Below are 27,745 nucleotides of genomic sequence, written 5' to 3'. Positions count from 1 at the left end.
TAAAATTTTTTTTTTTTTATTTTTTTTTTTTTTTTTTTTTTTTTTTTTTTACAAATAAAGCTTCATAATATGAGAAGAATACTTTCTATGACCTTTATCCTGCAGTCATGGTGAGATTATAGATTCCTTCAATCTAAAAATCTTTATTTTATTTTATTTTTCATTTAAATGTTTAGTTTTGAAATGTATGCATTTGTCATTTTTATTTAATTAATTTTATTAAATGTGTATATATATAGTATTTATAGAGTTATAGCTTTTAGTTTTAATTACTTTTTCTTATTTGTAAGTCGCTTTGGATAAAAGCGTCTGCTAAATGACAAAGTAAAGATAAAGTAAAAACTCAATAAATACTATATATATATATATACACACATTTAATAAAATAAAATAAATTAAATTTCGAAATCGAACAGCCCTACTCAATCCGTGTATCATTCGATCATTCGTTTTTTGATTTAATATTGAAAGTAGAAAAATGAGAAAACGGCTCCTTTTTCGCATTTTTGTTTTTTTCAAAAACAAAAAACGAGAATTCAGCTTAAATTTTAATTTTTCGGTCAGGGGTAGAAAAATGAATAAACAGCTTGAATATTCAATTTCTACACGTGGGCGGGAATTAAACGCCCCTTTCTGCTGATTGGTCAGCCGAAGATCAAGCCATGCCGTCATCAGTTCTTCTGCAGTACCATGCAGCAGAATAATAGTCCTCCGCTGCTGCAGTTGTATGGATTCTTAACGCATTTATTGCAACTACATTTAGTCTTTTTTCATCAAACAAACAGGCTAATGAATAGCTTGAAACAACTCATACCTTGGCAGATTCTAGACAGGGTTTTCTTCTGTGTAGATATAAATTATATTCTTTGCATCAGCTGGGCATGGCAGGGTATGATATGACAGCTGTCTTAGCCTACCCTGCTCACCCAGTAAGTCTGTTTGTTTAATTAATTAATTAATTAGTTTCAAAATAAATATTTTAAACACCAAGACAAAAAGGAAAGAATAATAAATTGGCTTGGGTATATACAGGCCTATGTTCACGCAAGAACTGTCATTTTGACTGACAACCGGAGAACAACAGATATTAAATAGCCTACTGTTAGAGTTATATAATGTAGTCTTGTGTTTTATTAAAATTGATTATAATTGATATCTCAAAAGGATATGCACTTGCATGAGCTGTTGCGCACTCGCTCTGCAATGCAAGAGTTTCATAAAATATAACAACTTGCCATTTCAGTTTGTTTCTCACCAAACACTCAGTATACCTTCAGAATGCTTGGAATATACGGCACGAGATGCATATGATTATTTTACGACAGATATGCATCCGCTTCAAAAAAAAAAACTAAAGTCACCATTCTCTGCCATTAAATTGGCAAGCCCGAGCAGGACATTTTTGTGTTATTAAGTAATAAGCCTTTAGAACAACATTGAGTAGTGCCTCTAGTTCACACAGTTCCAATAAATTGCGACGGGTTAAATAAACTCAATAAGCAGACGCGACTACAGTCAAGCACAGACCAGTATTGAAGTGCACAGCAAATAAGCAGCAGTCATATTTAAAGCAGTTTACATTCACTTCAAATGTATATTTTTAATTGTGTAACGTTACGTTCAAAATAACTACAAAATGTCATGCCTTTGAGAAATAAAGAGAACAACAGAATGCGCTGCTTTAGCGCGTCTCGGTCTCCTTGAGCATCTTTCTGGCGCATGCCACAAACATCAACCACAGTGAATGCTCGTCTTTTAAAAGGCTTCATTTAGATTATTTGATGTTAAATGCATCATATAAGTCACTTTGGAATAAATCACAGTAGGCCTATGTATCATGATAAAATAAAGCGACTTTACAGTCTGGAAATACTTTAGGCTATAGCAAATTATTTCTCAGACCCCCGATCACTTTAAGAACCGCTGGTCTGCACAGAAGAAAGCCCTGTCTAGACTCTGCCCCAGTAAGAGCCTATTCATTAGTCTGTTTGATGAGAAAAATATGAAATGTATAAAATGGGTTATTAATCCGTACAACTGCAGCTGCAGAGGACTATTATTCTGCTGCATGGTACTGCAGAAGAACTGATGACGGCCCGGTTTGATCTTCAGCTGACCAATCAGCAGAAAGGGGCGTTTAATTCCCGCCCACGTGTAGAAATCAAATATTCAAGCTGTTTATTAATTTTTCCACCCATGAACGAAAAATGAAAGCTGAATTTTCGTTTTTATTTTTTGGGAAAAAAACAAAACAACGAAAAACGAGCCGTTTTCTCATTTTTCTACTTTCAATATTAAATAAAAAAACGAATGATCGAATGATACACGGATTCTACTGAAGTGTTGAACTATTTTAGTAAGATGGTACATGGTTACGGTTTCTATTACTCGAAAACAGCACTTGTTGCCATGACAATAAGGAACAGGATCCAGCGTCCGCTTCCCTTTTTCGTCGGCCGAGTCTAGAGCAGCTGTCTGGGATTTCATTAAAGGTAAAACCAGACTCCAAACCCGATGTCAGTCCACCATTACTCTCGGCATTCCCGAACGGTGGGAAGCGTCGATTTATCATAATGGAAATCCCTCTTTTGAGCGCCTGACGGAGATATTTAAATCGGTAAGATATCTTGCTCGATAACAAGAGTCTGATTTATGAGGTGATTAGCTTCCGTGATTCTTAAGGCCACAAGGGCTGGTTTCGCAGCTGCTGGCTAACGTAAACAAACCCCGTTTCTGACCCGAACGCTTTTAAACGGGGCTCTTGAGTTTATCAACAGCAGGCGGATTTCATAGTAATCCACGCGCTTATCAAACACCAATGCGACTTTCCCGGATAGCGAAATATTCTTCATCTGAGGCATTATTATTACAGGATCCGAGGAAACTATTTTCATGATATCTGTCATTATTACAATTCGGAAAGGCTACTTAACACGCCAATAAAGTGAATAAATAAAGTGTGCATGCAGCGCCTGGTCAGTGCCCCTTGTTCTTTGGACCTGCAATACCATTTGCTGGGTTCAAAGAGAAATAAAACATATTTGATCGAAATTAGTAGTTATGCCAGAGGAACATCAAAACATATCATATATAATATTTATAATATTACATATTTTTAGCAGCCGTTTGTTTACATACGTATGAACTTGATGTTTATGTAACATACATTTTTTTAAATATATAGCGTATCATTATTATATATCCTGGTGAGAACCAGAAATAAAAACTTTGTGAATTTAGTATGTTTTCATGTCATTACATTGTTTAGAGCATAAGAAAAAAATGGTAAAATACAATTTTATTCATAAGTTATGATATGTTCTCTGTAGAGGACACCAGGACTCAGTTTTTCTAAAAAATAAAAATTGCAAGAGTAGACATGAAAAGGCAAAAACAATGGGAATTGTTTTTAAATCACCAATCAATTTTTTTTTTTTTTTATAACTAACTTTGTTTAAGGATGGTTCTCAACTATGTTATAAAATACATAACAAAATTATTTGATATACCAATTTGCTTTTATGCGATATGAGTGTAAAAATTCCATAAACTGGGTTTCCCATTAAACACAATGTTATCTATACACTGTATCTAATTTGCATATTAAAGTGCTGTTGGGACAGCATGTTGAAAAAAGAAGTGTAATAATGGGAGTAGTAATTGGCCAGATTTTCATAATAATATATAATATTGATATATAATTTGTTTTCCTATTCAATTCTTTTGTCTCCCAAAATGTATAATAAACATGCTTTTAGTCCTGGTGTCCTCTACAGTGGACATGTATGAAATTATGTTTTGTTTCATAACAGGAAGTCATATTTTGATTTGAAACCCCATAACATTTTCCTTAGATGTTGATTTATGACAAACAATTTTTCTTTTGTCTCCCAAAATGTATAATAAACATGCTTTTAGTCCTGGTGTCCTCTACAGTGGACATGTATGAAATTATGTTTTGTTTCATAACAGGAAGTCATATTTTGATTTGAAACCCCGTAACATTTTCCTGAGATGTTGATTTATAACAAACAATTTGAAAATCAATCCGATTTAAATTATAATTACAAAATATTATCATATTTTCATAAGGATGTACAATTTGATCACTAAATTAATGTCAGCCATTTTTAAAAACCAAGGAGAGGGAGTGGTCTCGGTGAAACAGCCAATCATTTGGTATCTCTGGAAAGCCCTGAATGTACTCTGTACAGGACATCCAGACTTAAAACTGTGACATGTGAGGTCTCAGAGAAATTCACTCAAACATAATGTCCACTACAGAGGCAAAAACTCCATAGTTGGGTCTTAGGAGGATATATACAACAGTGACTGGAAGTCATTCATTTTCAAAGTAAATTTAAATTCTATGCATAGAATGCGGTGTGAGTCCAGAATGTTTGGGAGTCAGTTTGATTATTTAATGCGGTTGTCACTCTGGTTTATAAGTGAACTGTGTGTGAATGTAACTATTCAGCAATTTAAAACAGGACTGACAACCATAGTGCGTCCAAAATTGCGTACTTATGCACTATTGTATAAATAGTGCGAGTAGTGTGTTCACACTGACAAAACAAAGTGCACTTTAAATACCCTGATGGTGCACTTAACATCATCTTAAGTGGAAGATGGCACTTAAAGGGATAGTTCACCCAAAAATGAAAATGTGATGTTTATCTTCTTACCCCCGGGGAATCCAAGATGTAGGTGACTTTGTTTCTTCAGTAGAACACAAATGATGATTTTTCACTTTAACCGTTGCAGTCTGTCAGTCGTATAATGCATGGCAATGGTAACAAAATCTATGAGAGTAAAAAAAACATGCACAGACAAATCCAAATTAAACCCTGCGGCTCGTGACGACACATTGATGTCTTAAGACACGAAACGATCGGTTTGTGCGAGAAACCGAACAGTATTCATATAATTTTTTACCTCTAATACACCACTATGTCCAACTGCCTTTGTGCGCGCGCACAGCATCCGGTGCGTGGGGTGTGTACGCGCTCTGGTGTAGTTTATGTTAATGGGTGTGTTGATATCCAGCCGAAGAGCAATCAACCATAACTTCAGCTGCAACGGTTAAAGTTAAAAATCATCATATGTGTTCTACTGAAGAAACAAAGTCACCTACATCTTGGATGCCCTGGGGGTAAGCAGATAAACATCAAATTTTCATTTTTAGGTGAACTATCCCTTTAACATGTGGAATTTTGGACACTTCATGCACTCAACTGTCGCAGCTTTATTTACGTAGAGGAGGGGCTCTTAGACTCAGATTATTAATGACAACATAATCTTATATAATTCATACACTACATCAGGGGTGCCCACACTCGGTCCTGGAGGGGCGGTGTCCTGCAGAGTTTAGCTCCAACCCTAATCAAAGCCACCTGAAGCAGCTAATCAAGGTCTTACTAGGCATACTAAAAACTTCCAAGCAGGTGTGTTGAGGCAAGCTGGAGCTAAACTCTGCAGGACACCGGCCCTCCAGGACCGAGTTTGGGCACCCCTGCTCTACATGATTGAGTACATAGTTCATAAGTACATGTATAAGTGTATAGTGCGTAATTTGGGACACAGCTATAGTCTTCTGCTGTGTGAATGTAGCCTGTGTAATGTAAAGTTGTGTCCCAAATGATGCACTATGCACTTATTCTATGCACAGTGTACTCAACCGTCTTGTGTATGAATGATATAAGGTTATTTTTTTATCCAACAAAGGAGTCTGATAGCTCTTCCTCTTCAAGTACGTAATTAAAGCTGCTTCATGAAGTGTCCAACATTCCACACTTAGTTTTTTCCGTTAATTAAGCACATCATCTGGGCATTTGAAGTGCACGTTTTCTTTTTGGAACTAAGTGTGACCACACAAATCACATTATTTATACTACAAAACAGCATAGAATAGTGCATGAGTACACAAATTGGGACACACAGTAAATTTGCGTTAAATGCGCTGTTTTGTGATGCTGACCTCTTGCAGGAATGCAGTCGGCCACGGCGGACCAAGGCTATGGTGACTCCGCGGGTTCAGCCACTGGTTCAGAGGTGCAGGTGTGCTTCCCCAGTGTGCAGGCCTCAGTGCTGGACAGCCTGAATCGGCAGCGTGAAGAAGGCCATCTCTGCGACCTCTCCATCCACGTTCAGGGCCAGGTGTTCAAGGCCCATCGGTGTGTGCTGGCTGCATCGTCACCTTACTTCCATGACCAGGTACGTCTTTAAATTGAGGCCTAGATGCTTTAAAATATTTCTTGAAACATGTATTGAAGTTCATTCCAATTCTGCATGGCCACACCCCCTTGGTTACTGTTGCTAGGTCTGACAAGCGATCTCCTCTAGTTGCTGACAAACACTGAAAGAGAAGGAATCAAATTGAGTGAATTACCGCAGGAGTTATTTAAATAATATCTGTATTGTCCATACATTCATGTTTATGTTACATGTTTATGTTTATGTAACATAACATTTGAATCACATTAATTATATGTTATTCTGATTAATAAATTTCATTGCATATGTGAGTATTTACTATTTACCTAAAGATCAAGATCGTTCAAATTATCTTTGAACACAAGAACGTGTGTTGCATGGATTATACAGTATCTGGAAGATATAAAACAATATGTGTAATGAAATGTATAATAAGCTAGTATTTAAATCAAATTAATTGCATGAAATTTTGATTAATAAAATTAATGTAAATTAAAGTATTTACTGAGAAAAGCCTAAAAATAAAAATAATTCAAATTAATAAATATAATAATAAAAAATAATATCTTTGAACACAAGAATGTGTTTTATGGACCATATATGGAAGAAAGAAATAAAACCATAAAAATGTGTAATAAAAATATATATTAATAAAATATTATATGAAAAATAAGTGTTTTAGTGTAACTGACATAAAATTTCTTATTTTTAATAATGTTTTAAATCATCTTCTAATATTTAGTTTTTAATTTTAAAGTTTTAGTAAATAATAATTGCTATTATTTTAGTAATTTAGTAATAATTTTTAATCCTTTTTATTTCAGTTTCAGTTATTTTACGTAGTTAAACTATACAAAAATGATATGTTGCCTTGGCAACTTGCAGCAATAAATTATGTTTTTTAATATTTTATTTCAGTAAATGTATATAGTAAATGTCTATTTTATTTCAAATAAATGTTATGATTTTAGTTCTAGTTTATAGTTAACAATAAAAACCCATATATATCTGTCTGTCTGTCTGTCTATATTATGAGTATTATGTGCAATATTAGATAATTGCAAAATCTTGTTAGACAATATGTTGGCAACAACAGTTGCCAAGTTCTGTAAGATTTCACAGACAAAATATTTTTCACAATCTGTATTATTAAGTCATAAAAAAAAGCATAATAGTTTCTATCAAATTCATCTGTGCAGTGTTTATTAGCCATATCACAGTCTTTATTTCTGCATTCCAGGTACTGCTGAAGAACATGTCCACTGTCTCCATCCCAGCCGTCATGGACCCGCTGGCCTTTGAGAGCGTCCTCAGTTGCGCGTACACCGGCCAGCTGCGAATGCTTCGCGAAGACATCGTTAACTACCTCACCGTTGGCAGTGTGCTTCAAATGTGGCACATTGTGGACAAATGCACTGAGCTCCTCAAAGAGGGCAGGGGAGGTTCCAGTGGACCTCAGGGATCCAGAGACAAGGAGAGCGCAGGGCAGAGCGGCGGCGCCAACAAGGTCGCCCAAGTGGACGGAGGAGACGCACATTCGACTCCTCAACCTCCCAGCCGACCTTCCTTCAGCGAGAGCCAGTCCCCGAGCAGCACCAATTACTTCAGTCCTAGAGATGCAAACTTTGGCGGGGCGATGGTGACCACTGGAGCAGCAGGAGAGGGTGCCGTACACTCCACCCCAACCTACTGCATTCCCTCCGGCGGAGAGGAAGGTTTTATGATTGAAGAAGATGAAGAAGATGACGACGAGCTCTTGTTTCACAGGAAGAGAGATCAAGGAGGCAAGCAGAAGTGCGCAGCCTCTGCATCCGGTCAGGAGGTTGGGGTGAGCGACAGTTTTGGAGTTTCATCGTATCAAGATGGAGATTCCTCACCACTGCAGAAGCGGCCGTCGTACAGTCAGCCGAGCATCATGCCAAGAAAACAGTGGGTGGTGGTAAAGACGGAGCACTCGAGAGAAGACGATCTGATCGTGGTGTCCGGAGGAGAGGAAGGAGGGGAGGATGAAGAGGAACGAGAGATGGAGATGGTCAGAGTGAGGGACAGGACATTTAACATATCAAATGTTAGGACCCTCTCTGGACCCAGAGAAGATGCTGAAATGGAGGCACAGGTCAGCAGTTTTGCATCAACTTAACTTTCTTTTTTTTAGGGCTGGATGATATATGATCAGTATATTTGATACAATTTTACCTTTATTTTATTATTTATTAATTATTTTAGATGTTGCAATTAATTTAATATGCTTTTATATTTCCAATTAAAGGATTAGATCACCCAAAAATTCTGTCATTAATTACTCACTCTCATGTCGTTCTAAACCCGTAAGACCTTCGTTCATCTTCGGAACACAAGTTAAAATATTTTTGATGAATTTTGAGAGCTCTCTGACCCTCCCATAGACAGCAATGTAATTACCACGATCAAGGTCCAGAAACTTAGTAAGGAGATCGATAAAATAATCCATGTGACATCAGGGGTTCAACCGTAATTTTACGAAGCTATGAGAATACTTTTTATACGCAAAGAAAACAAAAATAACGAATTTATTCAACAATTTGTCACCCTGGTGCCATTTTGGAGAATATCCACTGAACCTAAACAGCGTATGCTATTCTGTGTCAGCTGCGTCACGTGGATAAGTTTTCTACGTTGTTTACGCTTTGATTTGAACGAAAACAACGTATCCGCGTGATGCAGCTGATTACCGATCTCCTTGCTACGTTTCTGGACCTTGATCGTGGTAATTACATTGCTGTCTATGGGAGGGTCAGAGAGCTCACAGAATTAATCAAAAATATCTTAATTTGTGTTCCGAAGATGAACGAAGGTCTTACGGGTTTAGAACGACATGAGAGTGAGTAATTAATGACAGAATTTTCATTTTTGGGTGAACTAACCCTTTAAGTTTGAACACTGCAAAAATTACTGAGTTTTTAATTAGTTATAATTTGAAATGCTTTTCAGTTAAAATACAACTTTACCGGCAGATTTCTTCACTTATTTTAAACTTGTTTATACGTAAAACAAGTGAAAAAGTCTGCTAGGTCAGTAAGGCCAAATGCACTCGCATTGAAGATGCAGTATATTCTCAAAAACGTCTTGATATCTCATGCGCTGTTGCTTCTCAAGTACTTTTATTTAGTGTCAAGGATTTTTTTATATTTTAGCCAGAAAATTACTTAAGAATAGCATTTAGTTTTGCAGTGAATTAACTTCTTGCCTTGTGAAATTGGAAGTAATAGGGTACTAAATGGTTGTAAAAAATGCAATTCATAATATATAGCAGTTTTTTGTTTAGTTTAAACTATGATTTTCCTAACATAAAAAATACCTTCATTTAATATCAAAATATATGTTGGCTATATCTCCCAGCTCTGCTTGCAACATTCAATAAAAAAGACCAATACACGTGTACCAAATACTTCAAAAACAAACCTCATTTTTGAAGTATTCTGATTGAAAATGTGCTTGTGCCATCTATAAAAAAATAAATGCCACTTGTTTTGTTATTTTGATATATTATTCAAGCACATGGATTATTTTCAATTTGTAATTGTGGCAATGCATATGTCTAAATATTTTTGTATATCAAATATTGTCAAAAATATATTGAATTTTTTGGTACAGAAAATTGAAAGATCATCTCAGCAAATCAGTGACCGAGGTGCACCAACAACAACTTAAAGTGCCCCTATTATGCCATTTTTACGGTTCCTAATATTGTTTTGGGAGTCTCCTACAATAGGACTACATGCATGCAAGGTCAAAAAACGCTTTCATTTTCTCAAAATATGCATTTAATATCACCTAATTTTCCAACGATTCTCAAACGATTCGTTCGAAGCAGTTCAAAGATTCAGTCTCTCTAAACCCCTCCTTTCTGTGAGCCTGCTCTACTCTGATTGGTCAGACGGCCCAGTCTGTTGTGATTGGTCTACGGCATACAGCTGTGTCGGAAACGATACGCCTATTTCAATAGTTCTGTATTTTGAGCGTTCTATAGAAAATATAAACATCTAATATTTATCATACTTGCAGGTTGTGATTCAGTGGAGCAGCTGGTCCAAATAAACAGGATACTGATCCATCTTTCAACAGCAAGCGTTTTGTGAATCCCGCGTTGAACCCCCCGACATTAGAGAAGCAGTCGTCTGTAGAATGATGTGTCTGTGGGCGGGGTCAAGTTGTTCGTGGCCGGCCAACGTAGAACATAGGAGCGCATTATGCAAATGTGATGTGTAGCCGTCACGGAAGTGGGATTCGAATTACCAACGACTCGTTTCAGCTGTTCAAAGTCCATTTGGGAGACAATAACTTTATTTATCGTGCACTTTCAGCTTTACAACTTTGCAGATCGTTTACATTCACAGCTACATTACACACTGCATGATAGGCAATATTGGAAATGGCATAATAGGGGCACTTTAACATCCTCAATTACTCAAATGTCTTTTTTCCAATAGGCTGACTATTGCCAGTCCTCGGAAGACTACCTCAAGTTTGAGAGGGGTTTGATCGACCAGACATCCTCTCAACATCCTCCTGGGAATCCCGCTCAATGCTCCAGTAGGGCCGTGTCCACCCTGCTCGGCTCGGTTCAGTCGACGGCCGCCAGAGCTCAGCTCTTCCCTCTGGACATGCAGGGAAACCAGATTCTCCTGTATAATCAAGCCGCCCTAGAGTCAACATCTCCATTAGGGCTCACAGGAGGCATGTCCGGGGTGTCTCTAAAAGGGAGCCTCGAACACGGAGCGGTACATTTACCCGGCCAAAGTGCATTGTGTAGCGGGATGGAAGGATTAGACGGCAGCGCGGCTGGCAGTTCAGGCAAGGTCTTCATGTGTCATTGTGGGAAGACGTTCACACACAAGAGCATGCGGGACCGGCACATCAACATGCACCTGGACCTGCGACCCTTCCACTGCCCCGTCTGTGCCAAGAAGTTCAAGATGAAGCATCACCTCACCGAGCACATGAAGACCCACACCGGTCTGAAACCCTATGACTGCCACGGTTGTGGGAAGAAGTTCATGTGGCGCGACAGCTTCATGAGGCATCGCTCGCATTGCGAGAGGCGTGGCAGGGCCAATGGAAGATCGGGATCCGAAGGGTCGGTCATCTCTCCGCCACATCACATGAAGCTCCCGTCAGCCAACGAGACCAATCAAGGTAGTGTTGGCGCCAGAAGTGGGATCCCCGTTTTGTCTCCGCAACATTCCATGAGCAGCAATGGCGTCTCTTGTCTCAATATGGCCGCCTCTGGGCCTCTTCTAGGAATCAGTTCTCAAAGCGGGCCGCATGGCCTTGGTTCTGGCGTTCTGGGCATTGGTGGCAATCGTAGCGGGTGTGTGGAAGAAGTCTGTGAGGGAAACGTTGATGAAAGCAGCATCACATAAGAAATTTGCCTCTGAGATCACCGTCCCGCAAAACCAGAACACTTGTCTTCGATTTCAAAGGACTATGTGCACAGTTGTCTGATTCTTTACCTCATGTCGGTGAGTGCGCCATACACGATGTCCCATTTGTATTTGAAAATAATACCAATGACCAAATGCCCATTGCTAGCTCACGTCGATGGTGACTGTCGAAACCTTATCCCGGCCAGGAATATGGATTAGTTGCCATCACGTTCAAGCTGCCTCACTAGCACAGAAGATTCGTTCACTGTTGCTCTGAAGTGCCATTCTGTTATTATGCTGTACGATATTATGTTCTACAGAGTTGTACATTACTTTAACTCATTTGGTCCATTCTTGATGTGAAGTTTTATTGAACTGTCACCCAACTATATACAGTATATTCACTCTCAAAGGTTTTAATGTTTTAATTTCTTAAATAGGAGACAAGAATATAACTTGCTCTGCACTTTGGTGTCTTAAGGCCCATTCACACCAATAACAATAACTATATCGATAACTATAATGGCTCATTCGTAAAAATGGTAATAATCATAAAGGCTTGTTTGCAAAAAGGGACGATAATTATAACGATAACTATAAAGGTCTGTTCACAGTACAACAGACAATAACTAACTCTAACGGCTCGTTTGCAAAAAGGACAATAACAATAAAGGCTTATTCACAAAAAAGGATAACTACAACGATAACTATAAAGGTACGTTCACACAAAGGACAGTGACTATAACAATAACTATAAAAGCTTGTTCACAAAAAAGGACGATAACTATAAAGTTAACTATAAAAGATCATTGCAAAAAGGAGGATAACTATAATGACTTAATAATGATAAAGGCCCGTTCACACCAAGAACGATAACTATAAAGATAACGATATTAGCGTCCACACCAGCGGACGATATCATCTGATTATTCCAAGCGCACACTCGTCTGTCACTTTAAATTCTCGAGCTTGTGATAACAGGATTGATTCTGATTGGCTGTCAATGTTTTTATCGTTCATCAGCTGGAAAAAAAAACATTCTGAAAATGTTCCAACGATATAGTTTCTCTGTGCCTTTATCGTAATAGCTGTGGTGTGGACTCTTCTATTCTTTAATATTGAGAACTATTTTTAGAACTATATCTTTATCGTTATCGTGCTTGGTGTGAACAGGCCTTAACTGTAAAAATAACTATAAAGTTTTAATAATCGTTCTAATTCTAAGTAAATAGCTAAATCTGCACCACAACTATAATGATAGTGACTCGAGGAACAATATAATTCAAATGACTTTCGGAACTTGTTTTCAGCTGATGAATCCCACTTTAAAGAGCTCAAGCATTTAAAGTGGTAGGCGACATAACTGCAGTGCACTTATAATAAAAAGAACATTATCGTGCTTGGGTGTGGACAGTAATATAGTAATCTTTATAGTTAGCATTCTTGGTGTGAACAGGCCTTAAAACTTTAATAATCATTCTAATTCTATGAGAATAGAGAAGTCCACATCTATAACGATAACAGCACAGAGGAACGTTTTTCTTCTAGCTGATGAACAATAAAAACTTTGACAGCCAATCAGAATCCATTCAACTTTAAAGAGCTCGAGCATTTAAAGTGGCAGACGACAATTTTTTATAAAAATAGTTCATTCTTGGTGTGAACAGGCCTTTACTCGTTGAAAGGCACGGAAGTGCAGGGGTTTGTAGGTAGTTGGATCACTAAATGAATCAACTCCCAGTGCATTTTGGCTACAGTATGTCCATTTACCCATAAAACCACCATAAACATTGAAGGCGACGCATCCTCCTCAATACTGGTTAACAGTCAAGCACCTAGCATCCAACTACTGAACTCCTGCGCGTTTTAGATGTAGCTTATAGTGTACCAGTAGTGAGAGTTTACATGTTTGCCTTCCATGAAGGCCGAGACCTGATTTGCGAATGGATGAAAAGCTTGAAGAACAAGAACATTTAAGACATGAAGATGACTCAATGGAACCTGATTGGGATCGATCAAGAATTGGGATTGGGATTTAATCACCCGAGTGGATGTTTGGATACGTAAATGCAGTGATCAGTAGTTGCCTTGTACCACACATGCACCACAGAAACCATATACCTCAAACATTTGCGCAACTATTCAATATATTACAATTAGGGATGCACCGATATGAAAAGTTTGGCCGATACCGATATGGTGGCCGATATATCGTGCATCCCTAATTACAATAAATAAACCGGGATCTGAAGATTGTGAGCTGAAAGGAATCACATATCCACACATTCTTATTACTTTAAAATCAAACCTGTGTGGTGTGTATTTCAGATTAGTGAGCACAGACAAAGTGTGAACAATGAAGTAGAGAACATTTGAAACATAATTTAAAAATAACCTGTAGGTAAAAGCATGATTCAGTGCTCGCTTGATGAGTAATCTGGTTAGAGCTCTGTATTTTGTACTGATAAATAAAAAGTATTTGTTCTGTCTACAACTGTTGTGGTGAATCTGAACTAAATATGCGATGGGCGATAAAAGACGAAGCATTTTCCTGACGTGGACAGAAAGGTTTCACAAGATTCAAGATCTTCAAATGAAAGAGAAATAAAGTACCTTGTGCACAAATTATGACTCATTCTCGTCTTATTCACGTTTGCAAGTTCAAACTGAGGAGTTGAATGTTTTACTTTTTAGCGTCGTTTTGAATATTTCTGTTTAGCCTGATTGTTTTAAAGTGATGGTTCGCTCAAAAACTGAAATCCTGCCATTATTTGCCGACTCTCACATTGCCCCAGACCTTTATGACTTACTTTCTTCAGTGGAACACAAAAAAAGATATTTGGAAGAATGTTGGAGTACTTGACTTTTATTGGATAGACAAAATACATTCTTGAAACGATCTTCTTTTGTGTTCTGCAGAATAGCCATGAAGTCATACAGGTTTAGAACCTAAATGACATTAGCAATCACAGAATTTTTTATTTTTGAGTGAAACATCTCTGCGTAAAAAATAAAAATAAATTATTATTATAAAATAAGGTGCTATTTATCCACCAGACTGGTGCAATAAAAAATGTATGGCCTTAGAACAATAAAATTTAACATTCAAAGCCAGTTTTGCACATAGAATACAAACCTGGTTATTAATATAAATGCTTATTACAACAAATTTAATATGGTTACCATTCATTTGATGTACCTTGTCCATTTTCATGCCAGTTAAATCCTCAATTAGTTAAGCAGAGTAATTAAAAACCATTTTAAATGACAATATTGATCAATTTAATAGATCAATCATCAGCAGTTTACAGAAATCTTCTCAATACCAAACGTCAAGTGTGTAAGAGGACACATAACTCTTGTGCTTTGTCACCTGAGGCCAGTTGAAGGTACACTTCGCCCAAAAATAAAAATTCAGTCTATATTTTATGTCCTTGTGAATCCATATACTGATATTTTTCTGTATTCCACAAAAAAAAAGTAAAAGTCTGAATTTTTATTTTTTAGTGTGAACTACTTCTTTAATATGTAATCTGAACAACTCTTCCAACATTTGTAAATTGGAGCATGTCAAGTAGCTCATAACTTGTGGGAAATTATTTCTAGAGCTGCTTAAAAAAAATCCACAGTGCACTGTACAAAGTTATCAACATTTAAGTCAAACACTAGACAAAATGAGCGCATTTATTGAGTTGAGGAGAGAAAGCTCACTTCCCGTCATGACTCCAAGCACAAATGAGGATTGCATCCAAACCCTCAAACTAAAACCATAAGTATAATACAAGATAAACCCTTGGAGTAAGAATGTTTAGAGGCAAGACCCATTTACAATTTACCAAAATACCTCTAAAAAGCCTGAATGAATAACGGCATGCCATTTTCCCTTGTATAAAAAGTAAACAGTGGCATTGCGTCTCAGTGGCGGAAGTTCAAAACCTGATTGAACCGGTCCAAAATAAAAAATGAGTTTTTTTTGTTCTCTGTTCACATTGGCAGGCACTATTGGAGCAGGATGAGAACTCAATCTGAATCAGACAGAACGATCACTTCATCTGGGTCACACTGAGTCGCCACGTTCACCTGTGAACACATGAATGACGGGAGTTACAGCTTTAATCAGCCTAGAACGCTGTATGTAATGCTCAGTCGCAGTCTTACTGTAAACTAAAACTATTTAAAAAAACATACGTTAATTGAAATCAAATAGAAAAAAACGTTGTTATACTTTCGGTGGTGCAAAGCCAGTTATTTCTGAAAATGAAACAACAACTAATAAAACCAACAAAATGACTAATCTTTAAATGAAAAATATAAAAATAAAAACTATTATTAATAAATACTACAATACTGTAGTCATGATACTAAAATAACACTGCAGTCATTTTATTAAGATGCTTGAGAAAATTGTAATAGAATACAGTTATGCTAAAATGCTTTTTAGTATTAATAAATATAATTATTTTGCATATTTAATTTATTATCTAATATTTATATAGAAACACAACAAACTGATGCCTGGCGTTTCTGATTTTGATTGAGAAAAAAAACAAAGAAATAAAGCTGATGTAAACCAATGCAACTTGTTCCCTAAAGAGTGAATTACAGCGATATTCTTCTAGTTTTTATTTTTAGGTTTTAGGACAAAAACAATAATATACAGTCTCTCTTGTTTTTCTTTATTTCTTTAGGTTTATCTCCTTCATTTCAGTAAATAGTTTAGTAAGTTGCCAAGCCAACATTTCTCATTTTTGTTCAAAGTACTAAAACAAAAACTGAAAATTACTATATTTACCAAATACACATATTTAAAAAAGTATTTTAAATTCCTACAACTTAAATTAAAAATAAAATAAATAAATAAATCAAATAGATCAAAATAAAAACTAGTTCAAAATATTTATAAATAATATAGTACTACATTAATGAAAATGAAAACGCTGCAGTGAATTTATTGCGATGACTGAGAAAGTTGCAATGGAATACAGTCATGCTCAAATATTCCTGAGCTCTTAAAATCAGCCTTTCTGCTACAGGAATGGTGTAATAATAACATGAAAAGGCAATTCAGCAGAGATTCAGATGCTTTTACTGCACTGTTTCAATGCTAAAACCAAACGGACACAGTCACCTTATTTTTCTTAGGAGGTGGTGTGGCTCGTGCGCTTCTGACCATCGTCCTGGACAAGTCTACTTCCCCAGGGCAGCAGATCACACCCATATCCAGAGGAATATCACTGAGATAAAGAGAATGAGAAAAACAGCACTGCATAAAGAAAGCTCTCACACTCGTGTCGGTCCAAACCCGTAAGGATTTCTTCCTCCAGAAGAACACAAAAGGAGAAAATCAGTATTCATCAATCAGCAGCCGTAGATCTTCTTGACAGGTTCACAAGACTGAAATCTTGGCAGTGGATGATTCACAAACAAACCATTCTTTAAAGTTAGTTCTTTTGAATGAAATCAGATGATCTGGTTCACAAAAACTGGTCTGAATGAGTTCAAGTTCAACGGCTCACTAGTGACTGACTAACTAGAGGTAAATCAAAAATAATTAAAATGTTTAGTAAAAACCCATGGAAAACCATCCTTGATTTTATACATATATATATAAAATTCTACTTTATTTTACTTGCTTTAAACATTTTCACTATAATAATCAACATAGCCAAAGTTTGGTCAAAAAAGATTCAGATAAAAAAATTTGGGGGGAAAAATCATAGAAAATAGATTAATATTCATAATCGTAATAAAACATATTAATGGTGAAAAATATACTTTTTGTGAAACTATCTACACAAATCAAAAACAGCAGACGGGCTGAATGAGACGCAAATTCACTCTCTGACAGCAGGTGGCGCTTGTGGAACAGCAGAAATATAGAGTTTTCTAGGTTACCGCTGTAAACAAAGCAGTGCTGCGCTCATAAACACTACATTAATATGCTTTATACAGAGGCAAGTTGAAAAGAAAATACCATCTAAACTATTCTGAAGACAGTCAGTTCCCCTCAAGAGACAAATTCATATAAACTCCCACCACCAACTGTATCAGGTTTCATTTAACATCTCAACTGACTTGAATCGTCACATATTTTGATAGATTTTCAACTGGCTCACATCGTTACGTCCCTATAATTTAATAGCAAGTTATTAATTACACTCCCCAGGGCAGCAGATCACACCCATATCCAGAGGAATATCACTGAGATAAAGAGAATGAGAAAAACAGCACTGCATAAAGAAAGCTCTCACACTCGTGTCGGTCCAAACCCGTAAGGATTTCTTCCTCCAGAAGAACACAAAAGGAGAAAATCAGTATTCATCAATCAGCAGCCGTAGATCTTCTTGACAGGTTCACAAGACTGAAATCTTGGCAGTGGATGATTCACAAACAAACCATTCTTTAAAGTTAGTTCTTTTGAATGAAATCAGATGATCTGGTTCACAAAAACTGGTCTGAATGAGTTCAAGTTCAACGGCTCACTAGTGACTGACTAACTAGAGGTAAATCAAAAATAATTAAAATGTTTAGTAAAAACCCATGGAAAACCATCCTTGATTTTATACATATATATATAAAATTCTACTTTATTTTACTTGCTTTAAACATTTTCACTATAATAATCAACATAGCCAAAGTTTGGTCAAAAAAGATTCAGATAAAAAAATTTGGGGGGAAAAATCATAGAAAATAGATTAATATTCATAATCGTAATAAAACATATTAATGGTGAAAAATATACTTTTTGTGAAACTATCTACACAAATCAAAAACAGCAGACGGGCTGAATGAGACGCAAATTCACTCTCTGACAGCAGGTGGCGCTTGTGGAACAGCAGAAATATAGAGTTTTCTAGGTTACCGCTGTAAACAAAGCAGTGCTGCGCTCATAAACACTACATTAATATGCTTTATACAGAGGCAAGTTGAAAAGAAAATACCATCTAAACTATTCTGAAGACAGTCAGTTCCCCTCAAGAGACAAATTCATATAAACTCCCACCACCAACTGTATCAGGTTTCATTTAACATCTCAACTGACTTGAATCGTCACATATTTTGATAGATTTTCAACTGGCTCACATCGTTACGTCCCTATAATTTAATAGCAAGTTATTAATTACACAACTTCTCATGGTAAGTTGGTGTGATTCGTTCAGTTTTACCTGTCATGTGTGCAGTTCCCATTGTAGGCGGCCGTTTGGTTTCCAGTCGAGGGTCGTTTCCTCTTCTTGTAGTTGCCCATCTCGTCGATCAGTAAAGGGCTTGTTGGAGGTAGAGGACTGCAGTTGGCTGATCTCACGGGGGTTGACGGCGAGTCCTGATCGGTGGAGAGAGTCTCAGTGCAGTTAGCCGTGCTTTCAGAAACAGATTTAATGTGATTAGTGGAAATCAGTTCTGTTTTGCTGATAGGCAACCAGTCCATGGTCTCTGACTGACTGACGCTCTCTGTGGATGAAGGGCTTTGTTTCACAGGTCTGCCGTTTGTGCTCGTTTCCACAGGTCCCTCCTCATGTGAGCTGCTGGCTGGAGATCGCTGGTCGTCATCGCCCTGATCCTCCTCTGTGTCCTGCACGGATGATTTGATTGACAGAGGAGAGTTCTCATCCATCGGCTGATCATTGTCACTGGTGTTCAACTGCTCCTCTTCAACATCCTCTTCATCATCATCTGAAACACGTCAGAAAATGAGAAATGGGGTTTCCCGCCAGGAAATGGGCTTATTACATACAAGCAACATGAAGGAAGGAGATAAAGATGATTTATGCACTTCTTACCTGGACCAGCTTGCTCTTGACTGGCTTGGATCTCCTTTTCAATGTCAGGATCAGAGGAATCATCCTCTTCTTCATCTTCCTCCTCCTCTTTTTCTCCCTGTTCCTCCCTCTCTTTTTCTTTGCTGTCACTCTGCTGCCCATTAAGTGCCTGAAAGCGTGACGGAAGCAAGGGCGTAAATTTCATCTAACAGCAGGGGGGGACAATAAACATAAAACATAAAGAGAGCTATTTTTGAAGGGGACACAAATAATACAGCCAAAGATCAGTGTACACAGCATGGAGAGCGTGTTTAAATATGAGTTAGGTTCATAGGTTCACCACGCGGTCATTTAATTATTAAATTATTTTGCGTCCTCTACGTAGCATTTTAGGTTTCGTCTGGGATTGAGGACGTCTCTTATTTAGATATTCAACCGCAGCAAGCCCACATCTACCACTTAAAGGGTTAGTTCACCCAAAAATGAAAATTAGGCTGCGTTTTACTCACCCCCGATGCATCCTAGGTGTATATGACTTTCTTCTTTCAGACGAATCCAGTCGGAGTTATATTAAAAATTGTCTTTGATCTTTCAAGCTGTTTAATGGCATTCAGCGGGTGTTGCATTGCTGCAGTCCAAAAGAACTTATATAAAAATCGACCATCCATAAAAAAAAGTGTCTCACACGGCTGCGGGGGGTGAACAAAGGCCTTCTGTAGCGAATCCATGCGTTTTTGTAAGAAAAATATCTATATTCAAAACGTAATAATCACTTGAATCTAGCTTGCGCTCACTGTTGTAAACAGAAGCAGTTCTGGGCGGATGACGTATGAGGTCAGCGCTGCTCAGAAGTGACGCGACGAACGCGGAAACGCAGCGGAGAGATCAAAACTAAACAACAGTCAAGAATTAGAAGTACAAAACGAGGATTTGTAAAGAAGAATGTCAGAGGATTTCGATATAAGCCAAGAGGAGACTGGTTTTCCTTTGCTAAAGTAAGGAAACTTTGCTTCCTTTGCTCCTGTTAACAAACGTTGGTTTTCACGAGACTCACCGGCGCATGCGCAACGCTGAACTCATACGTCATGCTCCCGGAACTGCTTCTGTGTACAACTGCTGGCGCAAGCTACATTAAAGTGATTATTACGTTTTGAATATGGATATTTTTCTTACAAAAACACATCAATTCGCTACAGGAGGCCTTTGTTCACCCCCCCGGAGCCGTGTGAGACACTTTTTTTTAATGGATGGGCGATTTTTATATAAGTTCTTTTGGACTGCAGCAATGCAACACCCGCTGAATGCCATTAAACAGCTTGAAAGACCAAAGACCATTTTTAATATAACTCCGACTGGATTCGTCTGAAAGAAGAAAGTCATATACACCTAGGATGCATCGAGGGTGAGTAAAACGTGTAGTTTTGGGTGAACTAACCCTTTAACATCATACTGAGCAAAACCCAACACAATGGTAGATCTACAATATTAGCCTAATATCAGTTTACACACAGGCTTATCGCCGTGTTAGTCGTAGTGGGTGACTTACTATTCAACAAGCTACCAAACAAGCTAGGTAACCTTATAATCGCTCATGGAAAAATACATCGGACATCATCATATTTTGTCATGACTAATTTATTAATGATCCAGCATCATCTGTATTAAAGAGAAAGAATCATTTTATCCGATGTTTAAAGTCAATAATGGCGCTTTTCCACTGCATAGTACGGAACAGGACGGCTCGGTACGGTTCACTTTTGGAGGGTTTTCCACTGGGTACAGTACCTGGTACTTTTTTTTAGTACCACCTCGGTTGCGGTTCCAAGTGAACTGTACCGTTACCAAACCGTGACGTGTAAACTCTGCTGATCACGGATTGGCCGGAGAGAATCGTCACTACCTGCGTCACTGAACTTGCAACACAAACACAACAGAACCGCTAGATTTAAATCAGCACAGCCAGCGAAGGATCGAACGCAACGGTTTTGAACAAACGCACCTTTTTTAACAACCAAAAAGTTTCTGTTTCGTTATTTGTTGAGGAAGTACAGATGTTCCTCTCGTTGATAACAGAGGAGCGGATCCAGCGAGAGCTTGATGGGGTGACGCGGAATGAAAAAGTTTTTCAGGAGTCATGGCAGTAGAGGGGGCCCAACTATAACGACATGTGAATAATCCCGCCCACTCTAAAGCGGTACTAAACTGCAGTAAAAATGCAAACCGAGCCGAGCCGTGCTGTACCGAGTCGTGCCGAGCAGAGTCGTACCACACAGTGGAAAAGCGCCATAAAATAGCCTTGAGAGCCTGCTTACACATAACTACTGAAGGACTCTGTTCTCTCCCACCGGACTCGAGTGTGTGTCAGTGAGGTAAAGGGGGAAAGCAGGCAGTGGACCAAACCACTATGAGGCAAGGGAGGGGGGACTCAAAACTTTCTAATCTTAAAGTGCTTTTTTTTTTTTTTACTACTTACACAATTATTTTAAGTATATGTCATTATATTATTTACAATACACAGAGTGGTTTGTAATGATATTTACAATTTACGTCCCTGGACGGAAGGACAAACAGATTCAAGACTTCTAATGGTTTCAAGGAGATCCTCGCTTCCTTTTGGACAATGCAGAAACAGCAATATATATTTTTATACATTTTAAATATTTTATTTATATTTTAAATAAAGTCATTATGTAATATTACAACAGCATTATTTACATCAAGAAACAAAGTAATTTTTTATATGTATTATTTGTATTATAATTATTTAAAAAAAATATTTAATGTATTAATTCAAATAGAAAATATATTTTTTTATTTGTTAACATTTTATTAATTATAAATTATTTTTTATCAGCATCGCTCCATCGAAAAACAAGCTTTTATTTTAGTATTTTTATTTATTAAATATAATCAATTATTTTCAATATTTAAAATCATATTTATTATATTATTTATTTATTTTGTTTGTTTACTTGTTTAATATGTATTTGATCACATTTTAAGTATTTTACATTTGAGTTTGATTCTATAACTGAAGGCATTTCTGATTCCACTGGAGAAAAACCAAATATTGCACATGAAGCTGATGCAAACCAATGAAAAGAATCATTGCATGAATGATTTAAAGACAAAACAAGAATATATTTTGTTCTTTTACCTCCTTTTTCTGTCTGTCTTTCTCTTGTTTCTTCCTCACTTCCTCTACCTCCACGTCTTCCTGTTTATTGGCGTATTTGGTGATCACGTCCTCCAGGCTGCTGAGAGCCACGTCTCTGTTTGAGCGGAGCTTGCGATGCAGTGCTGGATCAGTGAGTGCAGGGTCTAACGCTGAAGAAAACAGGGAAATTCACCACACGTGCCGAACGTACAATCACTAAATATTACTGGAGTCCATCCATGTTTACATCAATCCAGAAATGAGCATAAACTGTTGGTGAGTGTAAAGCATCAGACTAATACAATATGACTTGATTATGTTCTCAAGCTGAATTGGAGAGTAACTGAATTGAATTACTGGGTTTGTAGGAATCTGTGAGGTGGGAGCCGAAGTTGTAGACCATGTCAAGATGGCGTCTCTCCTGCAGTTTGTTGCCTGTCTCCCTGAAGGCTTCTTGAGCGATTTGTGTTATCTGTTTGCGGGTGAGCTGGAGATTGTAGCGTTCGTTGGCGCGCTGAGCCACCTTCAGGATATCCGTGTAGTCCGGTGGATTATAAAGAGCTTCTGGACTGTTAATATAACGTTCAATCTACAAACCAAAGAGAAAAGACAACAGTAAAGACAAAGGAAAGGAAAATTATTCATTATTTTCTTAATATTTGCTCCCTGGATTTCATTCACATTTTTTTTTTAATCTGAATAAATTTAAGAAAAACATCAGATGTCAAAAAAAAGCCCTGGTAATTTCTGATGCTATTTAATTTTAAGTTTGCAATCCATTTCTGATCAAAGCTTTACAGAATGGTTCTCCAGCCAAACATCTGTTTCAATCATGTGATCACTGACTGCTAATAAACAAATCAAACAATCTGATAAATCAAATCAGTCGATCTCTGCAAGGATTCAAGGGGAAAAAATGAGGATGGTGGAATCCCAGAAAAACTTTTTTCTTCATATATCAGAATATTCTCGATCTCTCAAGTGACACATCAAAACATCATCAGCTGAGCTCAAGGCATGTTTTCTGAGCTCAAGCTCACTTATTTCAGAAATCCATAGAAAGCATTAATAATGCAAGATGCCCTAACAGATGACATATTGTGAGCGATATAAAGGGGGAGGAGAATTTACACTTGTGTCAAGTTTTTCGATAGGAAACACCCCATTTATAGCACTTCTGAAAACATCCTCACTCCTCATTCCTCGCTGTGCAATTAAGAGAATTGAGATGTCCTTCAAGATGGCTAACTTTTATTAATATCATAGGCTCGAGGACAGAGGAGTGGGGAAATGAGGAAGCATTATTTTGAGCAATGAGAATCTAGAGAGCTAATCTCGAGGATTTCACAAGCAAAAGAAGAACCTTTTTGTTGATCTCTGGGTATCGTGTTCCACTGTAGGCAATCTTCTGCTCGATCACTCGCCCCGTCAGCATGTTGCAGCCCTTCAGCTCACACAGTTTCTCATAGATCTTCATCATCTGAGAGCACAAAAAGAGCATTAAGGATCCGAACAAGACCCGATAAAATCTCATAACTTCAAAGTCATTTGACTGCATTAAAATGGTTTGATTTACTATGACAACATACCGGAACTTCCAGAACTCTGTATCCACCTTTTTCTTGTCGTAAAAATTGGCGCGGCCATTTGTAAATTCTATGGGTCTGGCTTCCGGTCTCATCTGCGTCCACTCCTTCCAGCTATTTTTAGCTGAACAAAACAGTTCATTTTGCTGCTTGATATTGAAAGTTGGTGTGTTTTATATTATTTTAATGTATTATCTTAATTATGAACACTGGTTTGTAGTGCAAACAGTTTTACCGTTTACTGCACGTTGTTATTCTCCTCGTTATTTACCTATAGCGGCTAATGAACCGGAAGTCTCACCCATAGGCTTACTTCCACGTTGAAGAAAAAGGTGGATATATATAGGACCATTTATTGAAAACAAGGTACAAAGACAACTTTCCCTGAACTTTCAATGTAACTGAACCAAATCAGGAAGGCTAAAGCAGGAATGAAGAGACTTGCCTTGCGTTTGAGCGTGTGCTCCTGAATATAACTGGAGTCCTCCTTCTCCAGATCCTCCACGCTCAGCTCCCGCTCCTGAAGCCGTCGGATCTCCTCATTATACACCTTCAGCAGGTTTTCCAGGTATGCTATCTGAAACAGAACATGGCAGACACACACAAATTACAATGTACATGAACATTTATCGGAAGTCAAAAGAGCTCTCAGCTCATTTCAGTGTCCACAAGTATAAAGCACAACAGTAGGGTTTCAAGAAGTAAATTCCAATCATTTTATACATAAAAAATATCTGTAACATCAACAAATAAACCGGTACAGATCTAGTACGAACAGATATTTTTAAGTATTGATATTTTCTGTAGAAGCCTACTTATACACTGTAAAAAAAATATGTAAAAATAGGGCACTTATAGTACTGTATTAATTATGAAGAAATTCTCCATTTTTATTTTTTTACAGGTGTTTTACCTGTATTTTGAATTTTGCACTTCTTTGCATTGTGTTTTATGGTTAATGGAAATGTCCATAAGACTACTGGATAACATACTAGCAGAAAATTACCAGTATATTTTGTGTGTGTGTTTATTTAGTTTTTGTAATGCATGCTGCATGTATTGGAATAGTGTGCCGTAAACTTAAAATATCGCCATTTGGTTGCATGCTTCATTATATGAATAGTACATTCCCTAATAAAAAAAATATATAAAATAAAAAATTCTGTATTTCACTAAAAAGTGCAGTAAACCGACACAAAGTCACACTTCACAGTTCTTACAGTAAAACTCTTTTATGGTCAGACGTTGTTGCATTCAAATAGGAATCTCCCAAATCCCACTTTAAATGAAACAGAATGCACAACAAATAAACACAACTCAACAAGAATTTTTAAATCCCTATGGAGAAAATTAATGGAATCAATGTTTTTGAAAACCAATAGCGTCAATAAAAATCCAAGTCCACAAATCGACCTTCTCAATATATACAATGAGTGCATCTCTCAGTTACGCTCTAATACCTGTCTCCTGGAAGCCCTTTTCGTTTTCTTCGTTTCCTCGTCGCCCTCTTGCTTTTCCTCTTCTCCTTTAACCAGCACCTCCTCCGCTACATTTGTCCCATTGCTCTTTTGCTCAGGTTTTGTTTGGGAGGGCACAGCCTGTATGGAGCTCCTTTTCCGAGCTGTGTGCTGTTTAAGAACGGTGCAGAGTTCGTTAATGAAGACGAAGGTTTTGCCAGCGTTGGCCTGGGCTCGTGTGAGGCAGCGGCCCAGAGTGTTACGGAACTCCACCGATGTCAGGAAGGTCGGCAGCGCCTTGGAGTATCTGGTCTGCAGGTAGGTCATGACCTCCGGATGATCTTGCGAGTGTTTGGAGCAATGATCCACAAACTGGACCAGCAGGATGAAGGGACGGCATTGGGTTGGATTGGGCGGGACAAACAAGGAGGAAAAATTTATATAATTATATAATTAATAATTTTTTATAGGATAACAGAAAAACAGGGTTTCTGCCGGTTTATAAATGTAAGACTTTAAAGGGTTAGTTCACCCAAAACTGAAAATTCTGTCATTAATTACTCACCCTCATATCGTTTCAAACCCATAAGACCTAATAAAGACCAAACCCGTGCGGCTAATAATTTCTGAATTCTGACTGGCATATAACAAACAAATCAAACAAACGTAAACGGGCACTCAAGCCCAATGGTAAGTCTGGCTATGCGTGTGACGCAGCTGACACAGGACATTGTTTACGTCCAGCTGATACTCTCCAAAATGGTGATGTGGAGGAGACGAGTTGTTGAATAAAGTTGTTGTTTTAATTTCCTTTTGCGCACAAAAAGTATTCTCGTAGCTTCATAAAATTACGGTTGAACCACTGATGTCACATGGACTATTTTACCGATCTCCTTGCTACGTTTCTGGACTTGGGAACATTTCAGTTGCGTTGCTGTCTATGCAGGGTCAGACAGCTCTCAGATTCCATCACAAATATCTTAATTTGTGTTCCGAAGACTTTTTGAGACATGCAGAAAACCTGAAAACCCTGTCAGATAACAACATTTCTAACGTGTTGTCCTGTATTTTTGCAGTTTGTAGTCCGTGTATTCTGCACAAATTATCTTTTTCTGTATATTAATTCTGTCAATATAGTTACCAACAAACGTACCTCTGCGAAGAGTTTCTCATTCTCCTTCTGCAGGACATGCACATCCTTCTTTGCGGAGGCGAACGGAGACCGTGTGATGTGTGTTGGAGGCGGCAGCTGGTTCTTCACAGGCATTTTTGGCTGGCAGTTCGTAGCATGAGAACAGGAGGTAGATGCAGACGTGGAAGCTTCTTCATCGTCATCGTCAAGGATCACAATGCTGTCCATCACTGCTCCAGCCATCCGGAAGGGAGGAGAGAGAATTTGCTGGGGAGTAACGAGAGTGGAGGTGTCAGGCCTGCATTTCAACTACACCAAAACCTGGAAACATACCGGTTACTCTTTATGATTTCACTCTTTGTGCAATGTCTGTCATAACCAAGAAAACAGACCATTTATGTTCTTATGTCAGTTATATTTAACATTGCCATGCATATTCAAGTGCATTTTTAATAACTCAACATACATAAGTATTTGTTCGGTTTTTCTGTACATACTTGAGCACTGAGCATTGAACTGGCGAAGACAGTCAAAGTCCAAACTGAGATGCCAAAATCCGTGTGTACCTAGAGAACAACATATTCATTAATGTCATACTTCTGCGTGCAGGAGACAATTGTGTGTTAATAAATGCAATATTATGGGCAAATTATTTCAATATTTTTATAGACCTGTTTTTGTCATAAATTTTTTTTTTATAAAATGCACTTTAAAATAGTTTTGGATGGTATTAGTCACCACTGTAATAAAAAAGAAACCAAAGACAGAATATATATAACGATTAGTAATGATTTTTACAATAATATCTAGTAACTATGGCATTTTGGCGGTAACTATTTACCATGGTACCTTTTTTATTTACTTCCCAAGCAACTAGAGTTAGTGGATGAATAATGCCAATGACATCTTGACATTATAATACTAATAATTTCATGATATAAATATGATATTTTAGCTTAGCTCGCCTGCTGATCTGGAGACTGTAGTTCTTTAATTCGCTCGTACACTACAGCTTTCTTCCGTTTACTTGTTAAAAAA

At 37.5% G+C, this 27,745-nt stretch overlaps 2 protein-coding genes across 3 annotated transcripts; one reads left to right on the top strand and one right to left on the bottom strand.

Annotated features, from left to right (window-relative positions):
• The first annotated feature begins 2,384 nt into the window (after window positions 1-2,384).
• On the top strand, window positions 2,385-12,616 carry LOC107554346 (zinc finger and BTB domain-containing protein 22-like). Of its 2 annotated transcripts, none has more exons than XM_016236831.1 (4): window positions 2,385-2,492; window positions 5,987-6,213; window positions 7,454-8,329; window positions 10,683-12,616. In XM_016236831.1, exons 2-4 carry the CDS (start codon window positions 5,989-5,991, stop codon window positions 11,613-11,615), a joined length of 2,034 nt encoding a protein of 677 aa, XP_016092317.1. In that variant the 5' UTR covers window positions 2,385-2,492; window positions 5,987-5,988; the 3' UTR covers window positions 11,616-12,616. The 2 variants fall into 2 exon arrangements, with proteins under 2 accessions (XP_016092317.1, XP_016092316.1); XM_016236830.1 differs by having other exon boundaries at window positions 2,385-2,617; window positions 10,683-12,615.
• Window positions 12,617-14,633: 2,017 nt separating this feature from the next.
• Window positions 14,634-27,269, bottom strand: LOC107554345 (death domain-associated protein 6-like). The gene is made up of 11 exons (XM_016236829.1): window positions 27,205-27,269; window positions 26,729-26,974; window positions 25,579-25,947; window positions 24,564-24,695; window positions 23,896-24,012; window positions 22,890-23,121; window positions 22,533-22,702; window positions 19,397-19,544; window positions 18,785-19,289; window positions 16,747-16,852; window positions 14,634-15,698 (listed from the first exon to the last, which is right to left on the bottom strand). The coding sequence occupies exons 1-11, from the start codon at window positions 27,217-27,219 to the stop codon at window positions 15,639-15,641; spliced, it is 2,100 nt and encodes a 699-aa protein (XP_016092315.1). The 5' UTR covers window positions 27,220-27,269; the 3' UTR covers window positions 14,634-15,638.
• Between the last annotated feature and the right edge of the window lie 476 nt (window positions 27,270-27,745).

Source organism: Sinocyclocheilus grahami, unplaced genomic scaffold (genome assembly GCF_001515645.1).
Source record: "Sinocyclocheilus grahami isolate Dianchi unplaced genomic scaffold, SAMN03320097.WGS_v1.1 scaffold498.1, whole genome shotgun sequence".
Taxonomy (NCBI): Eukaryota; Metazoa; Chordata; class Actinopteri; order Cypriniformes; family Cyprinidae; genus Sinocyclocheilus; species Sinocyclocheilus grahami.
This window is presented reverse-complemented; position numbering and strand designations above follow the sequence as displayed.

Coding starts and splice junctions, on each gene's coding strand:
- LOC107554346 (XM_016236831.1), top strand. CDS start 5,989: ATGCAGTCGGCCACGGCGGACCAAGGCTATGGTGACTCCGCGGGTTCA. Junction 6,214..7,453: donor CACCTTACTTCCATGACCAG/GTACGTCTTTAA, acceptor TCTGCATTCCAG/GTACTGCTGAAGAACATGTC. Junction 8,330..10,682: donor ATGCTGAAATGGAGGCACAG/GTCAGCAGTTTT, acceptor TTTTTCCAATAG/GCTGACTATTGCCAGTCCTC.
- LOC107554345 (XM_016236829.1), bottom strand. Junction 22,703..22,889: donor CACAGATTCCTACAAACCCA/GTAATTCAATTC, acceptor TGTTTTCTTCAG/CGTTAGACCCTGCACTCACT. Junction 19,545..22,532: donor AAGACAGACAGAAAAAGGAG/GTAAAAGAACAA, acceptor TCACGCTTTCAG/GCACTTAATGGGCAGCAGAG.